At 45.4% G+C, this 17,098-nt stretch overlaps 1 protein-coding gene across 2 annotated transcripts in view; it reads right to left on the bottom strand.

The window, feature by feature from the left end:
* PHAF1 (phagophore assembly factor 1) overlaps positions 1-17,098 on the bottom strand; it is a 68,345-nt gene that overhangs the window by 30,135 nt on the left and 21,112 nt on the right. For both annotated transcript variants that reach the window (XM_034425480.3, XM_034425481.3), the window contains exons 3-5: positions 14,082-14,164; positions 5,603-5,686; positions 2,664-2,707 (exon numbers count right to left, since the gene is read on the bottom strand). In XM_034425480.3, coding sequence (XP_034281371.2) covers positions 2,664-2,707; positions 5,603-5,686; positions 14,082-14,164 — 211 coding nt within the window. The remainder of the gene's footprint in view (positions 1-2,663; positions 2,708-5,602; positions 5,687-14,081; positions 14,165-17,098) is intronic.

Here is a 17,098-nt window from a genome sequence, read left to right as displayed (position 1 = left end):
AAATGCAACTTTGCGACCAATCCTCGCATTTACAGCCTTCGCAGGTCTGTCTAGCCGTCTCTCTCAGCCGTTTTTAAGATGGGTGGGCCTCAACTTCCAGAATTCCCCATGAACCCCATCCATCTGAAAGTTGTTGAGTTTGGGAAACACTGCTGTGAAACCCAAGGAAATCTGAAGGAAGATCACAAGCACACCTGTGGTTTTACTTAGCGAGAGTATCACTTAATGACTATGTTGCCCAGTTCTAATCATGGTCATTAAAGGAGGACTACCTGTACATTTGGTTCGAGAAGTTCAGTGAGAAACATGTTCCACTCAGAACAGGGGTCCCCAATCAGTGGTGGGTTGCTCCCGGTTCGGCCCGGTTCGGCCGATCTGGTAGTGGTGACGATGTGACGTCATCGAACCGGTTCTCTGTGACTGGGTGCTGGGCCCTCCCACCCACCCCCGCTTTATTCCTACCTTTATTTCTTGGTTTTTAGCCCAGCTGATTGGCGCGGGAGAGTGGATTGCTGCACCTCAGCTGGGCAGAAGCCTAATGCGCTTGCGCAGAGCGCAAGTTTGGTGACATGCGCGTGAAGTGAGCATGCACGCGGCAATCGTGCGCAAAGTGTATGCGCAAAGAGAACTGGTGGTAACACCGGTTGGAACCCACCACTGTCCATGGATCGGCACCAGTCCGTGGCATGCCAGAACCCGGGCCTCGCAAACAAGTGAAGCCCCATTCACAGGATGCAGTCAGCATGCAAAACCACACACAAAACCCGGTCCTTGGAAAAACCTCTCTCCGTGGAACCGGTTTCTGGTGCCCCAAAGATTAGGAGCCACTGAATTAGACCCGTGATGGCGAACCTATGGCATGCGTGCCCGACATGGCACGCAGAGCCATCTTTCCGGGCACATGAGCTGTCGCCCAACTCACTTGCAGCTGTGCATGTGCCCCAGCTGGTGTTCGGGCCTCCGGTGCACATGTGCGCAATTCAGGGGACCCAGCTGGTCTTTGCAGCTCTCCTGCGCATGCATGTTTGTGCATGCGCACAAGAGTACTTGTGTGCAGTGCGTGCATGCATAAATGGCATTCATGTGTGTGCATTGCGCATGTAAAAACCGCATGCAAGCGCAGATGGTGCGATTGCATGCGCAGTGCAGGGGGGAGACACGTGAAAGCCATGTGCATGTGCAGATGGTGTGGTTGCGCGTGCAGCACATGGAGGAGGAGCCAGGCATTAGTGCGGACAGCATGTGTGCATGTAAAGCGTGTACCTGTTCGGCAGTCCATGAGGAAAAGTTTCGCCACCACTGAATTAGAGCAAGCCCATTTGTTTCCTCCACAAACCTAGTTTCTTTTGCTGCATTGTCTTCCCAACAACGATCTTGGTTTGGGTTGTCGCTCACGTGTGTCCCTCCCCCACACACTCCCCCACACGCACAGTCACACCCCTCCAGCAAGATTGACACAATGAGGCGTGGAGGATGCGATAACTATGTGGCAGAATTTACCTCAGAAGATCAGTGCGGTAAACACAATCCTAGCCCAACAATTTAGCGGATTAAGATCAATCGAAAGATAAGGGCTGCTCTAAGACACCCGGGAGGGAATTTCGTGACACAGAATTTAACAATAAATTTATGGTAACCTGCTTAGGAATCACTCAGGATACCCAATGCTGAAGATCCCAATTTGTTCTGAAGGCCGTTTCAAATAGGCCACGTTTCATCCTGAAAATAACCATCATTCTCCAGCAAATGTGCAAATGAGAAACTGTCATTAAATAGAACTTTTTGGCTTCCTCATCTGAGGCAACTCAAAATTCATCTGCACCGTGCTGAATCAGAGAGGATACGATCCGTAAACTCCAATCTCTCTTTTTCGATCTTTTATTCCTTTTAAACATGCTTCGACAAGACACAAACGGGATGCGGCGGCTCAGTGGCTAAGACGCTGAGCTTGTCGATTGAAAGGTCGGCAGTTCAGTGGTTCGAATCCCTAGTGCCGCGTAATGGGGTGAGTTCCCGTTACTTGTCCCAGCTTCCGCCAACCTAGCAGTTCGAAAGCACGTAAAAAATGCAAGTAGAAAAATAGGGACCACCTTTGGTGGGAAGGCAACAGAGTTCCGTGCGCCTTTGGCGTTGAGTCATGCCGACCACATGACCACGGAGACGTCTTCGGACAGCGCTGGCTCTTCGGCTTTGAAACGGAAATGAGCACCGCCCCCTAGAGTCAGGAACGACTAGCACATATGTGCAAGGGGAACCTTTACCTTTACCTTCACCTTAGACAAGACATGGCTTTTTTGAAACAAACCAGTTTTAACCAGTTTCCTTCAAGAAGTATCTTAAGAAAGTTGATGTCCTCGGGGAGAGTCCAAAATGTCATCTCGGTAGTCACAACCACCTGACTGAAGTTTTATGGTGTACATCAGGAGTTTCCAAACTTGGCAATTTCAAGGCTTGCGGACTTCAACTCCCAGAATTCGTCCGCAAGCCTTAAAGTTGGCCAAGTTTGAAGATTCCTATGTACATAAAAAAAGGAATTTGGTTGCATCCATCATCCTATCTCTTCTGACACGCTCCTCCTATTGACAGCTCAGCTGCTGCAGAATTGAAAAATATCTTAGTAAGTCTTTTTTTATGGCCATTGCAGAGACAATCTAGCTACTTACCAGTACTTTAACTTCACTTTAGTCAAGTCATAAACTTCAATCACCTAAAAAAAAAAGAAACAAAAACTGTAAACACTATGAAAAATTAATCAATTAATCTCCTGGAATTGTAGGGCATATTTGACTTCTGTAAGGGTGTTAGTCGAAGAAAAACTTAAAAACTCACAATTACATGCGAATAAAACAAAGGAAGAGGATATTGGCTTCTATTTTTAGTTTGAATGTGCTTCTTTAACACATTAGTCCCTTGGAGAGACCTGGACTTCAACTCCCAGAATTCCCCAGCCAGCTTGTTGAAGTCCACGCCTCTTAAAGGGGCCAAGGCTGAAAAACAGTTTTAACGGACTGGAGCCATGGACCTGAGGAAGGGTGTTATGGAAAGCAGGAAGGAAACAAGAATAAGTAAGAGAAGAGGATGGACTAGAATGGCAAAGAAGCAGAGGAGGAGATAAAAGAGAAGAAAGGAAAGCACAGCCATGGTAGAGGAACACAAGAAAAAGCTGAAGAGCTGAGCAGAATGTCAACAGAAGAAACTTTGGTCCAGTTGCCACGAGTTAAGCCTTTTTTTTTGATACTTTTGGCCTGGATCATTGAATCTTCATTTACATATAAGATCAACAGAAGTGGTCAGTGCAGAAGGCCAAAGCCAAACATCATCTACCAGTCTCAAAAAACTGCAAAACTTCCATGATTGAGAAGAAAGGCAAAGCTTCCCAAAGGCTCTACACTCCTTTGCCCACATGGCAGAAAAAAGGAGAGGAGTAAAGGAACTCCTGCTAGAGCTAGGGGTTGGACTAGAAGACCTCCAAGATCCCTGCCAACTCTATTATTCTACTACTTCTATCTATATCTATACTAACTACTTCTGCCCTACTATCGCAGCACCATTGAGAGTGTCCTGACATACGGCATTCTTGCACGGTATGGGAGCAGCTCTGCAGCGGATAAAAAAGCTCTACAGAGAAGCATTAAAACTGCCCAGAATATCATCAGGGCTCCAGCTACCAGCCCTGGATGACATCTTCGAATCTCGCTGTTTGAGGAAGTTGCATAACATTCTCAGAGACTCTTCCCAGCCTGCTTACCATCTTTTTGGACTGTTGCCTTCTGGCAGAAGATACAGAACAATTAAAACTCGGACCACACACCTTCTGAATAGTTTTTATCCCAGAGCTATCATTGCACTCAACAATGAACTAAAGGGCCACCATCAGTGAGCTGTTAGGCAGCATTACTTGGTCTGTTGTGTGGATGTTTGGGTGGTTTAGGGGTGGGGAATTGTGGTGGGTGGGAGTGTTTTTGGAGATTGTTATGCGTGTTGGACCTGGTCTTTGGGTGTTAAGTGAATTTCATTGTATGGGTATACTGTGTATACATGTACAATGACAATAAAGTTATTATTATTCTGTTATGTCCCAGCAAGGTAAAGGGAGGCCCACAGGTTCTCAGAGGCACTGCCAAATAGAAAAATTGGATATGACTGACAAGAAAAGGATTAAACGAGAATAACACAATTGGGCCGGAGAAAAGAAGGAGCTGTCCATGGTATATAAGAGATAGTGGGCAGCCTCCACCAGCCAAAATATGGATGAGGGAAGTCAAACAGGTGCTCACCCATCGCCTTCCTTATACAGGTAGTCCTCGATTTACGGCCACAATCGAATCCAAAATTGCTGCTGCTAAGTGAGACATCTGTTAAGTGAATTTTGACCCCATTTTACGACCTTTTTTGCCACAGCTGTTAAGTGAATCACCACAGTTAAGTGAGTCACATGGTCGTTAAATGAACCTGGCTTTCCCCCACAGACTTGGCTTCTCAGAAGGTCGCAAAAGGGGATCGCACGACCCCTGCAACCGTCATAAATATAAATCCGCTGACAAGCATCCAAATTTTGAATCGCGTGACCATGGGGATGCTACCATGGGTCATTAAGCGTGAAAAACGGTCGTAAGTCACCATCTTAGTGCTGTTGTTAACGTCGAGCAGCCGGTAAACAAATTGTTTGTAAGTCAAGGACTACAAATTAGGGAGGCCGTCTTCTTTTGAAATTCAACCTCCCTGCTTATCCGTAAGCCGACAGTTATTCTAGCTGAAACGACACACTCAAATCTCGTACAGGGATCTAAAAATCAAGGCATTAAATCAAGAACGATAAAAGCATCCGTATCAGGGTGGATTTGATTTAAATTGAGTTGATTTAAATCACAATTTAAATCATGATTTAAATCACTAGTAAAAAGGCTTGATTTAGATCAACTCGATTTAAATCATAATTTTTAAAGAGCAACTGTCATCTCTGCTACTCCTTTGACCCACTGTTGACTCACCGATAGTCCCAGGATTGCAGAATATACAGCCTTGTGCTACATAACTAAGCTCCATTTCATGCTGAATAAACTAATTTATGTATCTTAAATAGAACTATCTTATGATAGATTTTTACCCCAAAAGTTTTTTATTAAAATAAATTCGATAAAAATAAAAAAAAATCCGATTTAAATAAAAAAAATCCGATTTAAATAAAAAAAATCTGATTTTTTTGATTTTTTTTTAAAAAAATCATTGATTTTTATCCACCCTGGTTTGCAAGTCAAGGACTACAAATTAGGGAGGCCGTCTTCTTCTGAAATTCAACCTCCCTGCTTATCTGTAAGCCGACAGTTATTCTAGCTGAAACGACACACTCAAATCTTGTACGGGGATCTAAAATCAAGGCATTAAATCAAGACTGACAAAAGCATCTGTATCAACATAGCAGCAGCAGCCAGCCCAGTAAAAGAAAGATGCAAATACTGGGGAGAAGCAATAGCCATAGAGACCTAGTTGCATAGTTGTGGCTCCGAAAATGGTGTCGGTTTTGCGATTAACCTACACCGCCAAACCTGCATGGTAGATGCGTAGAAAGAGAAGAAACGGTAACTTCTGGGCATGAGATTACCTTCAGTCTTTGATTGAAAGCATCAAATAGCAGTTTGATTCCGTCCTGAGTCAGGTTAAGGATGAGGTCATGGCTGAGAGGAGACTGGAAAATAAATCAAAAGAAATTCATTTTTTATTTTGTTTTTTTTGAGCCGCTGGCAGAGGATTTCTCGAGCCCCGTTTCTTCGAAAGCCAAAAGAAAAGAACCGTGGCAACGGTTTCTCTCCGTTGGCGCCAGGAAAGGTTGCATGTTTGCCGGAGGCCGCCAGAAAAACCAGCGTTGGCCAAAACATGCAGTTGCCAAGTTTCTTTTCTTCATATGATTGCAATGAAATATAGAGGCGCCTGGGGCAAGACTCGGATGAGGTTTAAAATCTGCTTTCGCAGGAATAACGGCCAAATCTCGTGTTTCTGGCTGAGAAAGGAACAACCGAAGTACATCACCAGAGAGACACCGTTCGGCCCAGCTGCAACGATTGCTTTGAGAAATAAAAAGCTAGAATTCTGCTCCTTCGCATCAACTGTGGGATTCCGTTTCAGATTTTAAATCCACCCTTATTATTAATAAAGGAGAATATTTGTAGCTCAGGGTTGACACGAGAGGTCCTTTGGTATTCTCTTGAGCTTGGTGGTTTTATTGAGGATGTTTCATGACCCAAATTAGCTAACAACAGCAGTAGCACTGATGATGTTAACTAGTTGGGTCATGAAACGTCTTCAAGAAAACAAGAAAGCTCAGAGAGCACCAAGGACCCCGTAGTCTTCCTCCTCCTCCTCCTCTTCCTCCCCTCTGCAATCATCCCTCTCTTCTAGCACTGATGATGTTAACTAGTTGGGTCATGAAATGTCTTCAAGAAAACAAGAAAGCTCAGAGAGCACCAAGGACCCCATAGTCTTCCTCCTCCTCCCCCTCCCCTCTGCAATCACCCCTCTCTTCTAGCACTGATGATGTTAACTAGTTGGGTCATGAAACGTCTTCAAGAAAACGAACAAACTCAGACAGCACCAAGGAAACCCCCCCCCCCAATTCTTATTATTACGGTTAATAATAAATCATCCTTGCGTGTTCCATGGCCAATTAGAACGAGAGGGGATAATTTTATCAAACTCCTTCTCAGCTTCCGAAGGCCAACAGATTGAGGAATGGAGGATTGACACATGCATGTTAATTGCATGAAAATGGGAACACCGGTTCCAGAGGGTTTGCAGGGGAAATGATGTCACAGGAACAAAACTGTCAGGTCACTGCCAAAGTAAGGTGCCGTTTCCAATGGAGAGAATGTTTACAGCAGCCATTCCCAAACGGATGCCCTCCTGAGATACAGGTAAGTCCGCAAGCACAACTGGGATCACAATTCCCATTGCTAAGCAAGAAGTCGTTCGGTCAGTTGCACCCCATTGTACGACCCTTTTTCGCCACGGTTGTTACGCGATTCGGGGCAGTTGTTAAGTGAATCAGGCGGTCATTAAGCGAAACCGGCTTCCCCCATTGACTTTGCGAGTCGGAAGCCAGCTGGGAAGGTCTTAAATGGTGATCATGTGATCATGCTGCAACCAGTCATAAATACATCCTGGTTGCCAAGCACCCAAGTTTTGTTCACGCCACTTTGGGGATGTTGCAATGGTGGCAAGAATGTAAAGGTAAAGGTAAAAGTTCCCCTCGCACATATGTGCTAGTCGTTCCCAACTCTAGAGGGCGGTGCTCATCTCCGTTTCAAAGCCGAAGAGTCAGCGCTGTCCGAAGACATCTCCGTGGTCCTGTGGCCGGCATGACTCAACGCCAAAGGCGCACGGAACGCTGTTCCCTTCCCACCAAAGGTGGTCCCTATTTTCCTACTCGCATTTTTTACCTGCTTTCGAACTGCTAGGTTGGCGGAAGCTGGGAAAAGTCATGGGAGCTCACCCATTATGCAGCACTAGGGATTCGAACCGCTGAACTGCCTGTCTATTTATTGAACCTTGGTGGCATGGTGGTTAGAATGCAGCATTGCGGCTAACTCTGCCCACTGCTAGCAATTCGATCCTGACCGGTTCAAGGTTGACTCAGCCTTCCATCCTTCCGAGGTGGGTAAAATGAAGACCCAGATTGTTGGGGGCAAGAGGCTGACTCTGTAAACCACTTAGAGCAGTGATGGCTAACCTTTTTGCCGTTGCGTGCCAAAAGCAGGGGGAGCGCCGGGGGGGAGGGTGTTGTGTGCGCGTGTGCCCATACCCATAATTCAATGTATCCCCCCACGCATGTGCGCGTTACCCCACCCGTGCGACCCCCACTTTTGCCACCCAATGGCATGGTGGGCCTGGTAGGCCCATTTTTCGCCCTTCCCAGGCTCCAGAGGCTTTCTTAGAACCTGGGGAGGGCGAAAACAGCCCTCCCCACACGCTCGGAGGCCCTCTGGAGCCGGAAACAGCCCATTTGTCGACTTTCGGTGGGCCCGGAAGGCCCAAAAATCAGATGCGCGCACCAGAGATGAGCTAGGGCAACGTTCGTGTACCCACCAATATGGCTCCACGTGCCACCTGTGGCACACATGCCACAGGTTCGCCATCACAGGCTTAGAGAGAATTGTAAAGCACTGTGAAGCGGTATATAAGTGCTACTGCTACTGCCCTGCCTGCCCGCCCGCCTTCCTTCCTTCCTTCCATCTATCCATCCATCCATCCACATGTAAGTCTAAATGCCGTTGCTATTGCTATAAGTCACTCTTTTTCAGTCCTATTATAACTTGGAAAGGCCACTAAATTAATGGTTGTGAGTCAAGGCCTACCTGTCTTCAAAGGATCGAGTCCAGACACATGATGGTCAGAAACGGTCAATCACTCATGACTCCTAAAATAGATTAGCTCCCATTTCTGGAATCACTTCTGTTAGGAAATGAGTATTACCTACCTTGTTGGGTTGGCAATATATAAACCCTCAATATAGCTTTAAGACTGCTGTATTGCATCATACAGTGTCCTGATTGGTTAGCTCTGTAGCCAATCTCCTTAAGAGGGAGCTAGAAACATGGTTTGTTTCTCTTTGCTGTTCTTGCTCTCTGATATCTCTGTATACTACTGTTTGCAAATCCAGAAGAACTGTTTATTGTGAATGACTATGACGACTGGTAAGAAGACTTTGTTATTGGATTATCCCTGGACTGTCGTTTTGCTACCTCCTGCTTTATATGTGTATGACCTAGACTGTTTATTGGACTGTGCCTTATTATTTCCTGAAAGTAAACACAACTCAGTGTATCTGTGTGTTGACTGCGTTTCTTCGTAACGACTCTCAATCGCTTTCATGAACAAACTCTTGCTACTCAAGGGTTACTCTGCGAATTCCGTAACAACTTCCTACAACTCTTGGGCAAGCTGCCTTGGGCAAATAATAGGTTTTGTCTACCTTGTAGTTTCCCATTCCATCTGTCACTTTGAAGAAATTTCTGCTTCTCACAAGAAGTTAAGAATTGCACAGCTGGTTGCAAGCAGATTTCTAAGCTCATTTCCAGAAGCCAGCTGTTTTACACTGTATTGTTGTTTTTTTTAATGCAATGGCTTTTGACCTCCTCAACTGAGAAAAGCTAAGCTTAAAAGAATTAGCAAGGGATATAAATGCGCGCAGGGACTTTGGACTTAAATTTCTTCTTTCCTACCCTGAAGGATTTGCAAACATCTGAACAGCACCTTCAAAGTTACTGCTTACGCTGCTCAGGAAATTTCAAAATTTAGAATGAAATTTCCTGAGCAGTGCAAAAGCAGTAGCTTTTCAGATGTTTGCAAATACAACTGCCTCCATGCAAGCCTTAAACACTCTTCTTTTTATTTATTTATTTATTTATTTATTTATTTATTTATTTATTTATTTATTTATTTAATTATTTAATTTTATTTATTTTAATTTATAGTCTCCCAAATCTTGTAAAATGGAACACAATCACAACAGAGTTAACCTTTTCCTTTCTCAAAAGCAAAGCAGAACAGCTGCTGTCCCAAAGACCAGTGTTTCTCAACTTAAGTCAACTTTAAGATGCGTAGACTTCAATTCCCAGAATTCCTCAGCCAATGTACCGGCTGGGGAATTCTGGGAGTTGATGTCCAAACATCTTAAAGTTGGCCCGGTGGACAAAAACACGCCAATATGAGAATACCAAGGAGCGCAAATATTGGAAGCATTTGTTAGAACAGCTATAGAAATGTCTAGTCAAACTATATAAACAAGATGTTGCTATTATTTATATAGGGCAGTGATGGCTAACCTTTTTGCCATCGAGTGCCAAAAGGGGGGGGGAAACACGGGGGTGGGGGTCACACACGCACGTGCCCACACCCATAATTCTATGTGCCCCACCCCCACTGTGCATGCGCGCACTACCCCACCTGCACTCCCTCTGCTTTTGGTACGCAATGGCACTGTGGGCCAGGTAGACCCCTTTTTCACCCTCCCCAGGCTCCAGAGGCTTTCTAGGACGGCGAAAACGGCCTTTCCCACCCCCAGAGGCCCTCTGGAGGATGGAAACGGCCTGTTTCCCGACTTCCGGTGGGCCCAGAAGGCCCGAAAATCAGCTGGCTGGCATGCGCATGCACGCTGGAGCTGAGCTAGGGCAACATTTGTGTGCCCACAGATATGGCTCCGCGTGCCACCTGTGGCACGCGTGCCATAGGTTCGCCATGATGGATATAGGGTGTCCTTTGCACGGGAAAATCCGTCTGCCTAGTGCTTGGTCTGTACCCAATTCTCTCTCAGCAAAAATCCCCATGACACAGACTTAGATCAAGGCAGGGCTGGGTATGGCATCAGGGCTGTGATGGAATGGGGGAATAACCTTTGGGGGGGGATATAGGCACCCACTATCTGGAACGAGCTCCCCCCGGAGATACGGAGGATCCTGGATCTGCGCACTTTCCGCCGTGCTCTTTAAGACCCTCTTATTCCAGCAAGCCGGCCTGGCCTAATTTTTCTCCCCTTTCTTTTAAATTTTAAATTGAAATTTTAATTTGTTTTAAATTTATTGGGATTTTAATTGTCGTGGGCTAAATTATTTAATTTGGTTTTAAATTGTTTTTAACTTTTGTATTTCTGTATTTTATCTTGTGCCTGTTCACCGCCCTGAGTCCTTCGGGAGTAGGGCGGTATACAAATTTAATAAAACTAAACTAAACTAAACTAGAACATAGAATCACAGGGCTGGAAGGGACCTCGGAGGTCTTCTAGTCCAACCCACTGCTTAAAGCAGGACATCTTATACCATCCCGGTCAAGGGGTTGACCAGTGTATTTGTCAGAACTGTCATCCTTCCCTTCAGCCCTGCTTCGCTACATGTCAGCACGCCATAAACTACAGAGGGAAGGAAGTGGGGAAACCGAAAGTAAACTTAATGCCTTCCTGAGACATCGACTCAACATCTCAAGGTCCCGGACCTGGGAAATGGAATATAAGGGCTCAAGATTTAGCCTGACTTTGCAGGGACTGTTACCAAAACAATTTCTTTGAATGTGCCTGGACATACGGGAGATAGCAGAGGGGTGGAATTAGAAAGGGAAAGTTAACGGGGAAGCATTCGCACACAAAACCTCAGTTCTGGCTTTGATCTACTGTAACCACTTGGCTTTTCATAAAAGTATTTCTTTTCACTTACACATGGAGTCGAGAGTCCTACTTTCCTAGAAGGCCAAGTTGGGGCAGGGCTGGTATTAAAATCAGAGCTGACGCTATTTTTTGAAACCTTCCAGTGATGGAGCAGCCACAACATGTTCTCGCTGTCTGGAAATTTCTCCTTAGGTTCTGTGTTGGATCTGTCTTAGAATTAAGCTTAATTCTTGTCCTGCCCTCTCAATGATTTCAGGGTCTTTGTTATATCGTTTGTCCCAACATGAAAAAGGAGGAAGGGATAACAATCAGAGGTAGAACAAAGAGCCGTAGTCTAAGCAATAGTCAAATAAGAGGCATTAGGGCAGGGGTCTGCAACCTTAAACACTCAAAGAGCCATTTGGACCTGTTTCCCACAGGGAAAAAAAAACACCGGGAACCATCCTTTTCTCTCTTTCTCCCTCTCTCTCGGTATCTCTTTCTGTCTCTCCCCTCCCTCTCTGTATCTCTCTCTCTCCTCCCCTCTCTCTGTATGTCTTTTTCTCTCCTTCTCCCCCTCTCCCCTCTCTCTCTGTATCTTTCTGTCTCTCCCCCCTCTCTCTGTATCTCTCTCTCCTCCCCTCTCTCTGTATCTATGTCGCTTTCTTTCCTTCTCCCCCTCTCCCCTCTCTGTGTCTCTTCCCCTCTCTCCCCCCTCTCTGTATCTCTCTCTCCTCTGCTCTCTCTCTGTATCTATGTCTCTTTCTCTCCTTCTCCCCCTCTCCCCTCTCTCTCTATATCTGTATTCCAAGGCCAGGCGAGGAGTGACTGGGAGGGGAGGGGAGGGGAGGGGAGGGGCGGAGCCAGCCAGTGATGGGACAGGCACTGCAGCAGAGGGCCTAAAGAGCCGCATGCAGCTCTGGAGCCGCAGGTTGCTGACACCCGCACTAGGGCTACACTTTTATCTGTCCATAGACTAGGCAACAGTCAGATTGGAAGGCAGCTGAGTAACGGGGAACCCATTTGCAGAATTCTCCCGTGAAAGAAACTGGCTATGTGTGATAAACGTCCTTATCAGTTTTTCACATTAACAGCTATGGACAGACATTGTTGATTAAACAGCTATCTATCTGTGTGAAGTGGAATAAAGGAAAATAATATTGATAAAGAGAGAATAAACAGGGCAATATATATTAAAAGTTACAAAAGGCATGTTAATAACGGTATGCATCTGAGGACAAAATCAGCCAGATACTGAGCCCTGACAAAAATTATGACTATTTATGGCTAAGAATATAAGCTCTTTTCCATTTCTTTCTTTCCAAGGAAGCAAAATCCATGTCACAAGGGAATCAATGATTCCTAGGTTTTTTTCTTTTTTAAAATCCTCCCCTCCTTTCCTTAACAAAAAATATAACAGCGTGCAAAACAAAAGCACATTTCAGTCTGGATGAATGGAAGCATTGTGATATTAGACTGCGAAGTGTGAATCTGAAAACAGGGCTGCCAGCAACTAGAATGAGATTTTAATCATGTATTAACAGTTGTTTCTTTAAAGCGTCAATATGTCTTAAATTCTGCTTTTAGTTCTTCTGCTTTTACAGGAGAATTCATTGGTTTTGATTAGATTCGATCCCTGATGCAAAACTAAATACAAGATAGGAGCACAGTATCTGTGAAAATCCATTACAATCTCTTGAACAAGGGATTCTCTGAAGCTGTTAAATGTCTTTTTTTTTTCCCCCAATCCAAAAAATTTAACCATCTTTTTGGTTAACAATCTGTTCCAGAGATCTAACTGGGAAATTCAGGGATTGGATGCAACCGAATTACTAAATTGTTTTGAGATGTGCACGACTCTCTTATTTCCAAATGAAATCAAGGATACAAATCAAAGAAACTGATTCAATTCCGCTTCCTGAATCCAATACATTTTCTGATTTTAAAAAGCTAAATATGTCACCGGTCCCTTGGAGTGGCATGGCATGGTGTAAATACTCTTGATTAAAACTAACGATATCTGCATTTATGCACACCTGACACTATGTGAAAGGTTTAAAACATTCTTAAAGATCCATCTCATCTTGGGCACCCTTTTTTTGAACTATTACCATCTGGAAGACGGTACAGGATAATAAAAACAAGGACAAACAGGCTGAAAAACAGCTTCTATCCCAGGGCAGTAACCATACTGAATTCTACGGTACAGTGCAATATCGGGTTTTCAATTTCAATTATATAGAACCGTGATGGCGAACCTATGGCACGCGTGCCACAGGTGGCACGCGGAGCCATATCTGTGGGCACGCAAGTGTTGCCCTAGCTCAGCTCCAGCGTCCATGTGTGCGCCGGCCAGCTGATTTTCCGGCCTTCTGGTTCCACCGGGAGTCGGGAAACGAGCTGTTTCCGGCTTCCGGATGGCCAGGGGGGGGGGGGTAGGGAAGGCAGTTTTCACCCTCCCCAGGCTCCAAGGAAGCCTCTGGAGCCTGGGGAGGATGAAAAATGGGCCCACCGGGAAATTGCGTGCCAAAAGCGAGGGTCGCACAGGGGGAGCATATGCGGGGAGCGGAACGCATTGAATTATGGGTATGGGCACACGCACGCATGACCCCCACTTTTGGCACGCAACGGCATAAAGGTTAGCCATCCCTGATATAGAATGTAAAGGATGTATGTTTGCGTTTTTATTTTTATAGTTATAATGTACAGTGAAGACGGCATTTAATTTCGTTGTACCGTGTGCGATGACAATAAACTAAACTAAACTAAAGCCACCGTGTTTTTTAAAACCACATTCCTCAGGATGTGGCAACAGCCAAGAATGTTTAGACATTATATGGACCAACACACACACACAATAGCATCACGCAACATTGACACGCCTTCCTCTTGTGCTTGCGGAGTGTGCAATAAACACCAAAAGCCAAAGCCAGAAAGCTGAAGCCAAACTTACTTGTTCACTGTAGAGAACCTGGATATTTTTTATGATACGGCAGTATTTCTGAACAATTGCTACAGCCTGAGCCAACGGCATTCCTGGAGGAAGGGAAGGGGGGAGAGGAAAAAAAAAAAGGAAAACAAGAGTTAGAAAATTACTCCTATTTTAATTAGGCCGATGCAAAGGTGTTGGCTCAGCTGAGCACTCGTGAAGCAATATTTGACCCACACAAACATGTCAAGGCGGTGAGTAAACTCGGCTCCACGTCAAATCAGGAAAAAGTAAACCTGTGTTTTCAAAACAGCAACAAGCCATAAAATTAGGAACATTTCTCTTAAGCCGGACAAAACCAGCGAACTGAAATTGTCTAAAAAAGAAAAAAGAAAAAAGAAAGATTACATCTTCAGCCATCTCTAGGAACTGCAATGTAAACATTCCTTCCATTGATGAGGTAGTAAAGTTAAGAACACTGTGTATATTTTGTTTTTCCCTTCGGTGGCAGCCTTAATTTTTGGTCTGCTTAAGAGGATTTGTGAGTCCGGAGGCTGGAAATTTTTTTTGAGCCAGTGGCTGTACTTGGAAATTGTGTACAGGCGCAACTGATTTACAACCGTTGTTTTAATGACGGTTTGAAGTTTTACAACGGCACTGAAAAAAGTGACTTTTGACCATTTTTCACACTTACGACCGTTGCAACATCCCCATGGTCACATGATCAAAATTCCGTCCCTTGGCAACTGACTCACATTAATGACGGCTGCAGTGCCCTGGGGTCTGATTCACTTAAGAACCACGTTGCTAACTTAACAACTGCAGTGGTTCACTTAATAGCTGAAGAGAGAAAGGTCATAAAATGGGGCAAAACTCACTTAACGACTGCCTTGCTTAGCAATGAAAATTGTGGGCTCAATTGTGGCCATGAGTCGAGGCCTACCTGTTTTAGAGCCCCTCGGAAAATGGCCACTCCCAGGGAAGCCATTTTGTGAAAGCTCCCACAACATACTCTCGAAACCTGTGAGTCAGGGAAGTTTTCCGTACCTGCTTTAAAGCATTTGAAGTCAAAGCTGTTTTTTTGCCTAAATGTGCATTTATTAAACAATTTTAAACAAAAATTAAACAAATTTATTAATTAAATTTATTCAATTTATTTGACAGAATAAGATCGTAATGGCAAACCTATGGCAAGTGTGTCAGAGGTGGCACACAACACCCTCTCTGTGGGCACGCGAGCCGTCGCCACAGCTTAGCTCTGCCGTGCATGCGTGCGCGTTTCCCACCAGCCAGCTGGTCTATGGGTCTCTGCCGCGCATGCGAGGGGGGACGGGGTGCACACAGAGGGGCGTGCGCATGCATGGTGGGGAGGCACATGAGGGGATTGCGCATACATGCACGGGGCGGGGCACATGCAGGGGTGTTGCGCGTGCATGCACAGTGGGTGGGGCACATGTGGGGATCGTGTGCACATGTGTGGGCCATGCACGGGGGCTCATGCGCCTGTGGGGTGTCACTCGTACATGTGTAGGGCAGGGCGCATACGTGGGGCAGCGCGGGGGGGACACATGCAGGAGCCCAAGCGCACATGCGCAGGTGGTGGGGCGCATTGCATTTTGGGGGCGCTCAGTCAGGAAAAGGTTAGCCTTCCCTGGAATAGGATATCTTCATCATAACACAAGGCCTTCTAGGAACATTTCAACACATATTTAAATCTGGCAAATTATGCTGTGGTTTTGTATCTGCTGTATTCCATGAAACTTTAATTGCTCAACAGGGTTATCTTTATAATTCCAACTCTATAACTACTAGATTATCTAAACCAGGGATGGCTAACCTTTTTGCCGTCGCGTGCCAAAAGCAGGGGTCATGTGTGTGTGTGCCCATACCCATAATTCAATGCGCTCCGCTCCCCGCGTATGCGTGCGCGGCCCTCCTTCGCAACCCTCGCTTTTGGCACGCAATGGACCAGTGGGCCCGTTTTTCACCCTCGCTAGGCTCCAGAGGCTTCCTTGAAGCTGGGGAGGGTGAAAACTGCCTCCCCCCCCCCGGCGAGGTCCTCCGGAGGCCGGAAACAACTCATTTCCCGATTCCCAGTGGGACCGGAAGACCCGAAAATCAGCTGGCCGGCACATGCATGCACACTGGAGCTGAGCTAGGGCAACGCTTGCGTGTCCACAGATATGGCTCCGCGTGCCACCTGTGGCACGCGTGCCATAGGTTTGCCATCACGGATCTATACGGTGCTAGACAAATTTGTTATTACCAGCAACACAGGCCAAGTTGGGGAAATTCTGAGAGTTGAAGTCCACACATCTTAAAGTTGTCCCAAAGGTGATTTTTCACAAGGCAATTGGCCTTTTTTTTTTTCTTCTTTTCCTTGAAGACGTTTCACTTCTCATCCAAGGAGCTTCTCCAGTTCTAGATGAGAAGCGAAACGTCTTCAAGGACAGCAAAGAAAAGTCCAGTTGCCTTTTGAAAAAGGAGTTTTGGGACAGCCGTGACCTGGTGGACTGAGAATCTCCACAGACATTTTGCCAAGGTTGGACAGCCTTATTTTAAATAAATAATGAATAAGGAACTTAAAAAAAAAACAATCTGCTTTCCGTTTCTTTTGAACTGCGATCCGGATTTAGGACTCTGCAAAAGTTCTGCTTTTTCAATCTGTTGCGGCTGGCAGCTGACAAGCCTAAGATTCAGGCACACCATCCTTCTGATCAGAGTTTGTGTGTTCACAACTTGGGGAAATCCTTGTTATGCTTGGATGCCCCCCCACATTCTCCACCTAGGCTCCACCTGAAAGTTAAACTCAGATTTACAGCTCTGTTCAGTTTTGAACAAATTTATGCCCAAATTATTCCATCCAGCTGAAAGCTCTTTTAATTCTTTATTAAAACTGTCCCTAACTAGCATCTTTAAATACACCAGTGAGAGTCTGTTTCTTCTTTCTTAATAGATTAGTAATTGTTTAACCAACTGGTTCAACCCACATAGAAGCCACGGCTCACCGATCCCATGATTAGACACAATTAAGCCAGAAA

The sequence above is a fragment of the Pantherophis guttatus genome, chromosome 11 (assembly GCF_059756535.1).
Source record: "Pantherophis guttatus breed Tessera chromosome 11, ASM5975653v1, whole genome shotgun sequence".
Lineage (NCBI taxonomy): Eukaryota > Metazoa > Chordata > Lepidosauria > Squamata > Colubridae > Pantherophis > Pantherophis guttatus.
Note: the sequence above shows the minus strand (reverse complement) of the source record. Positions and strands in the feature narration are given on the sequence as shown.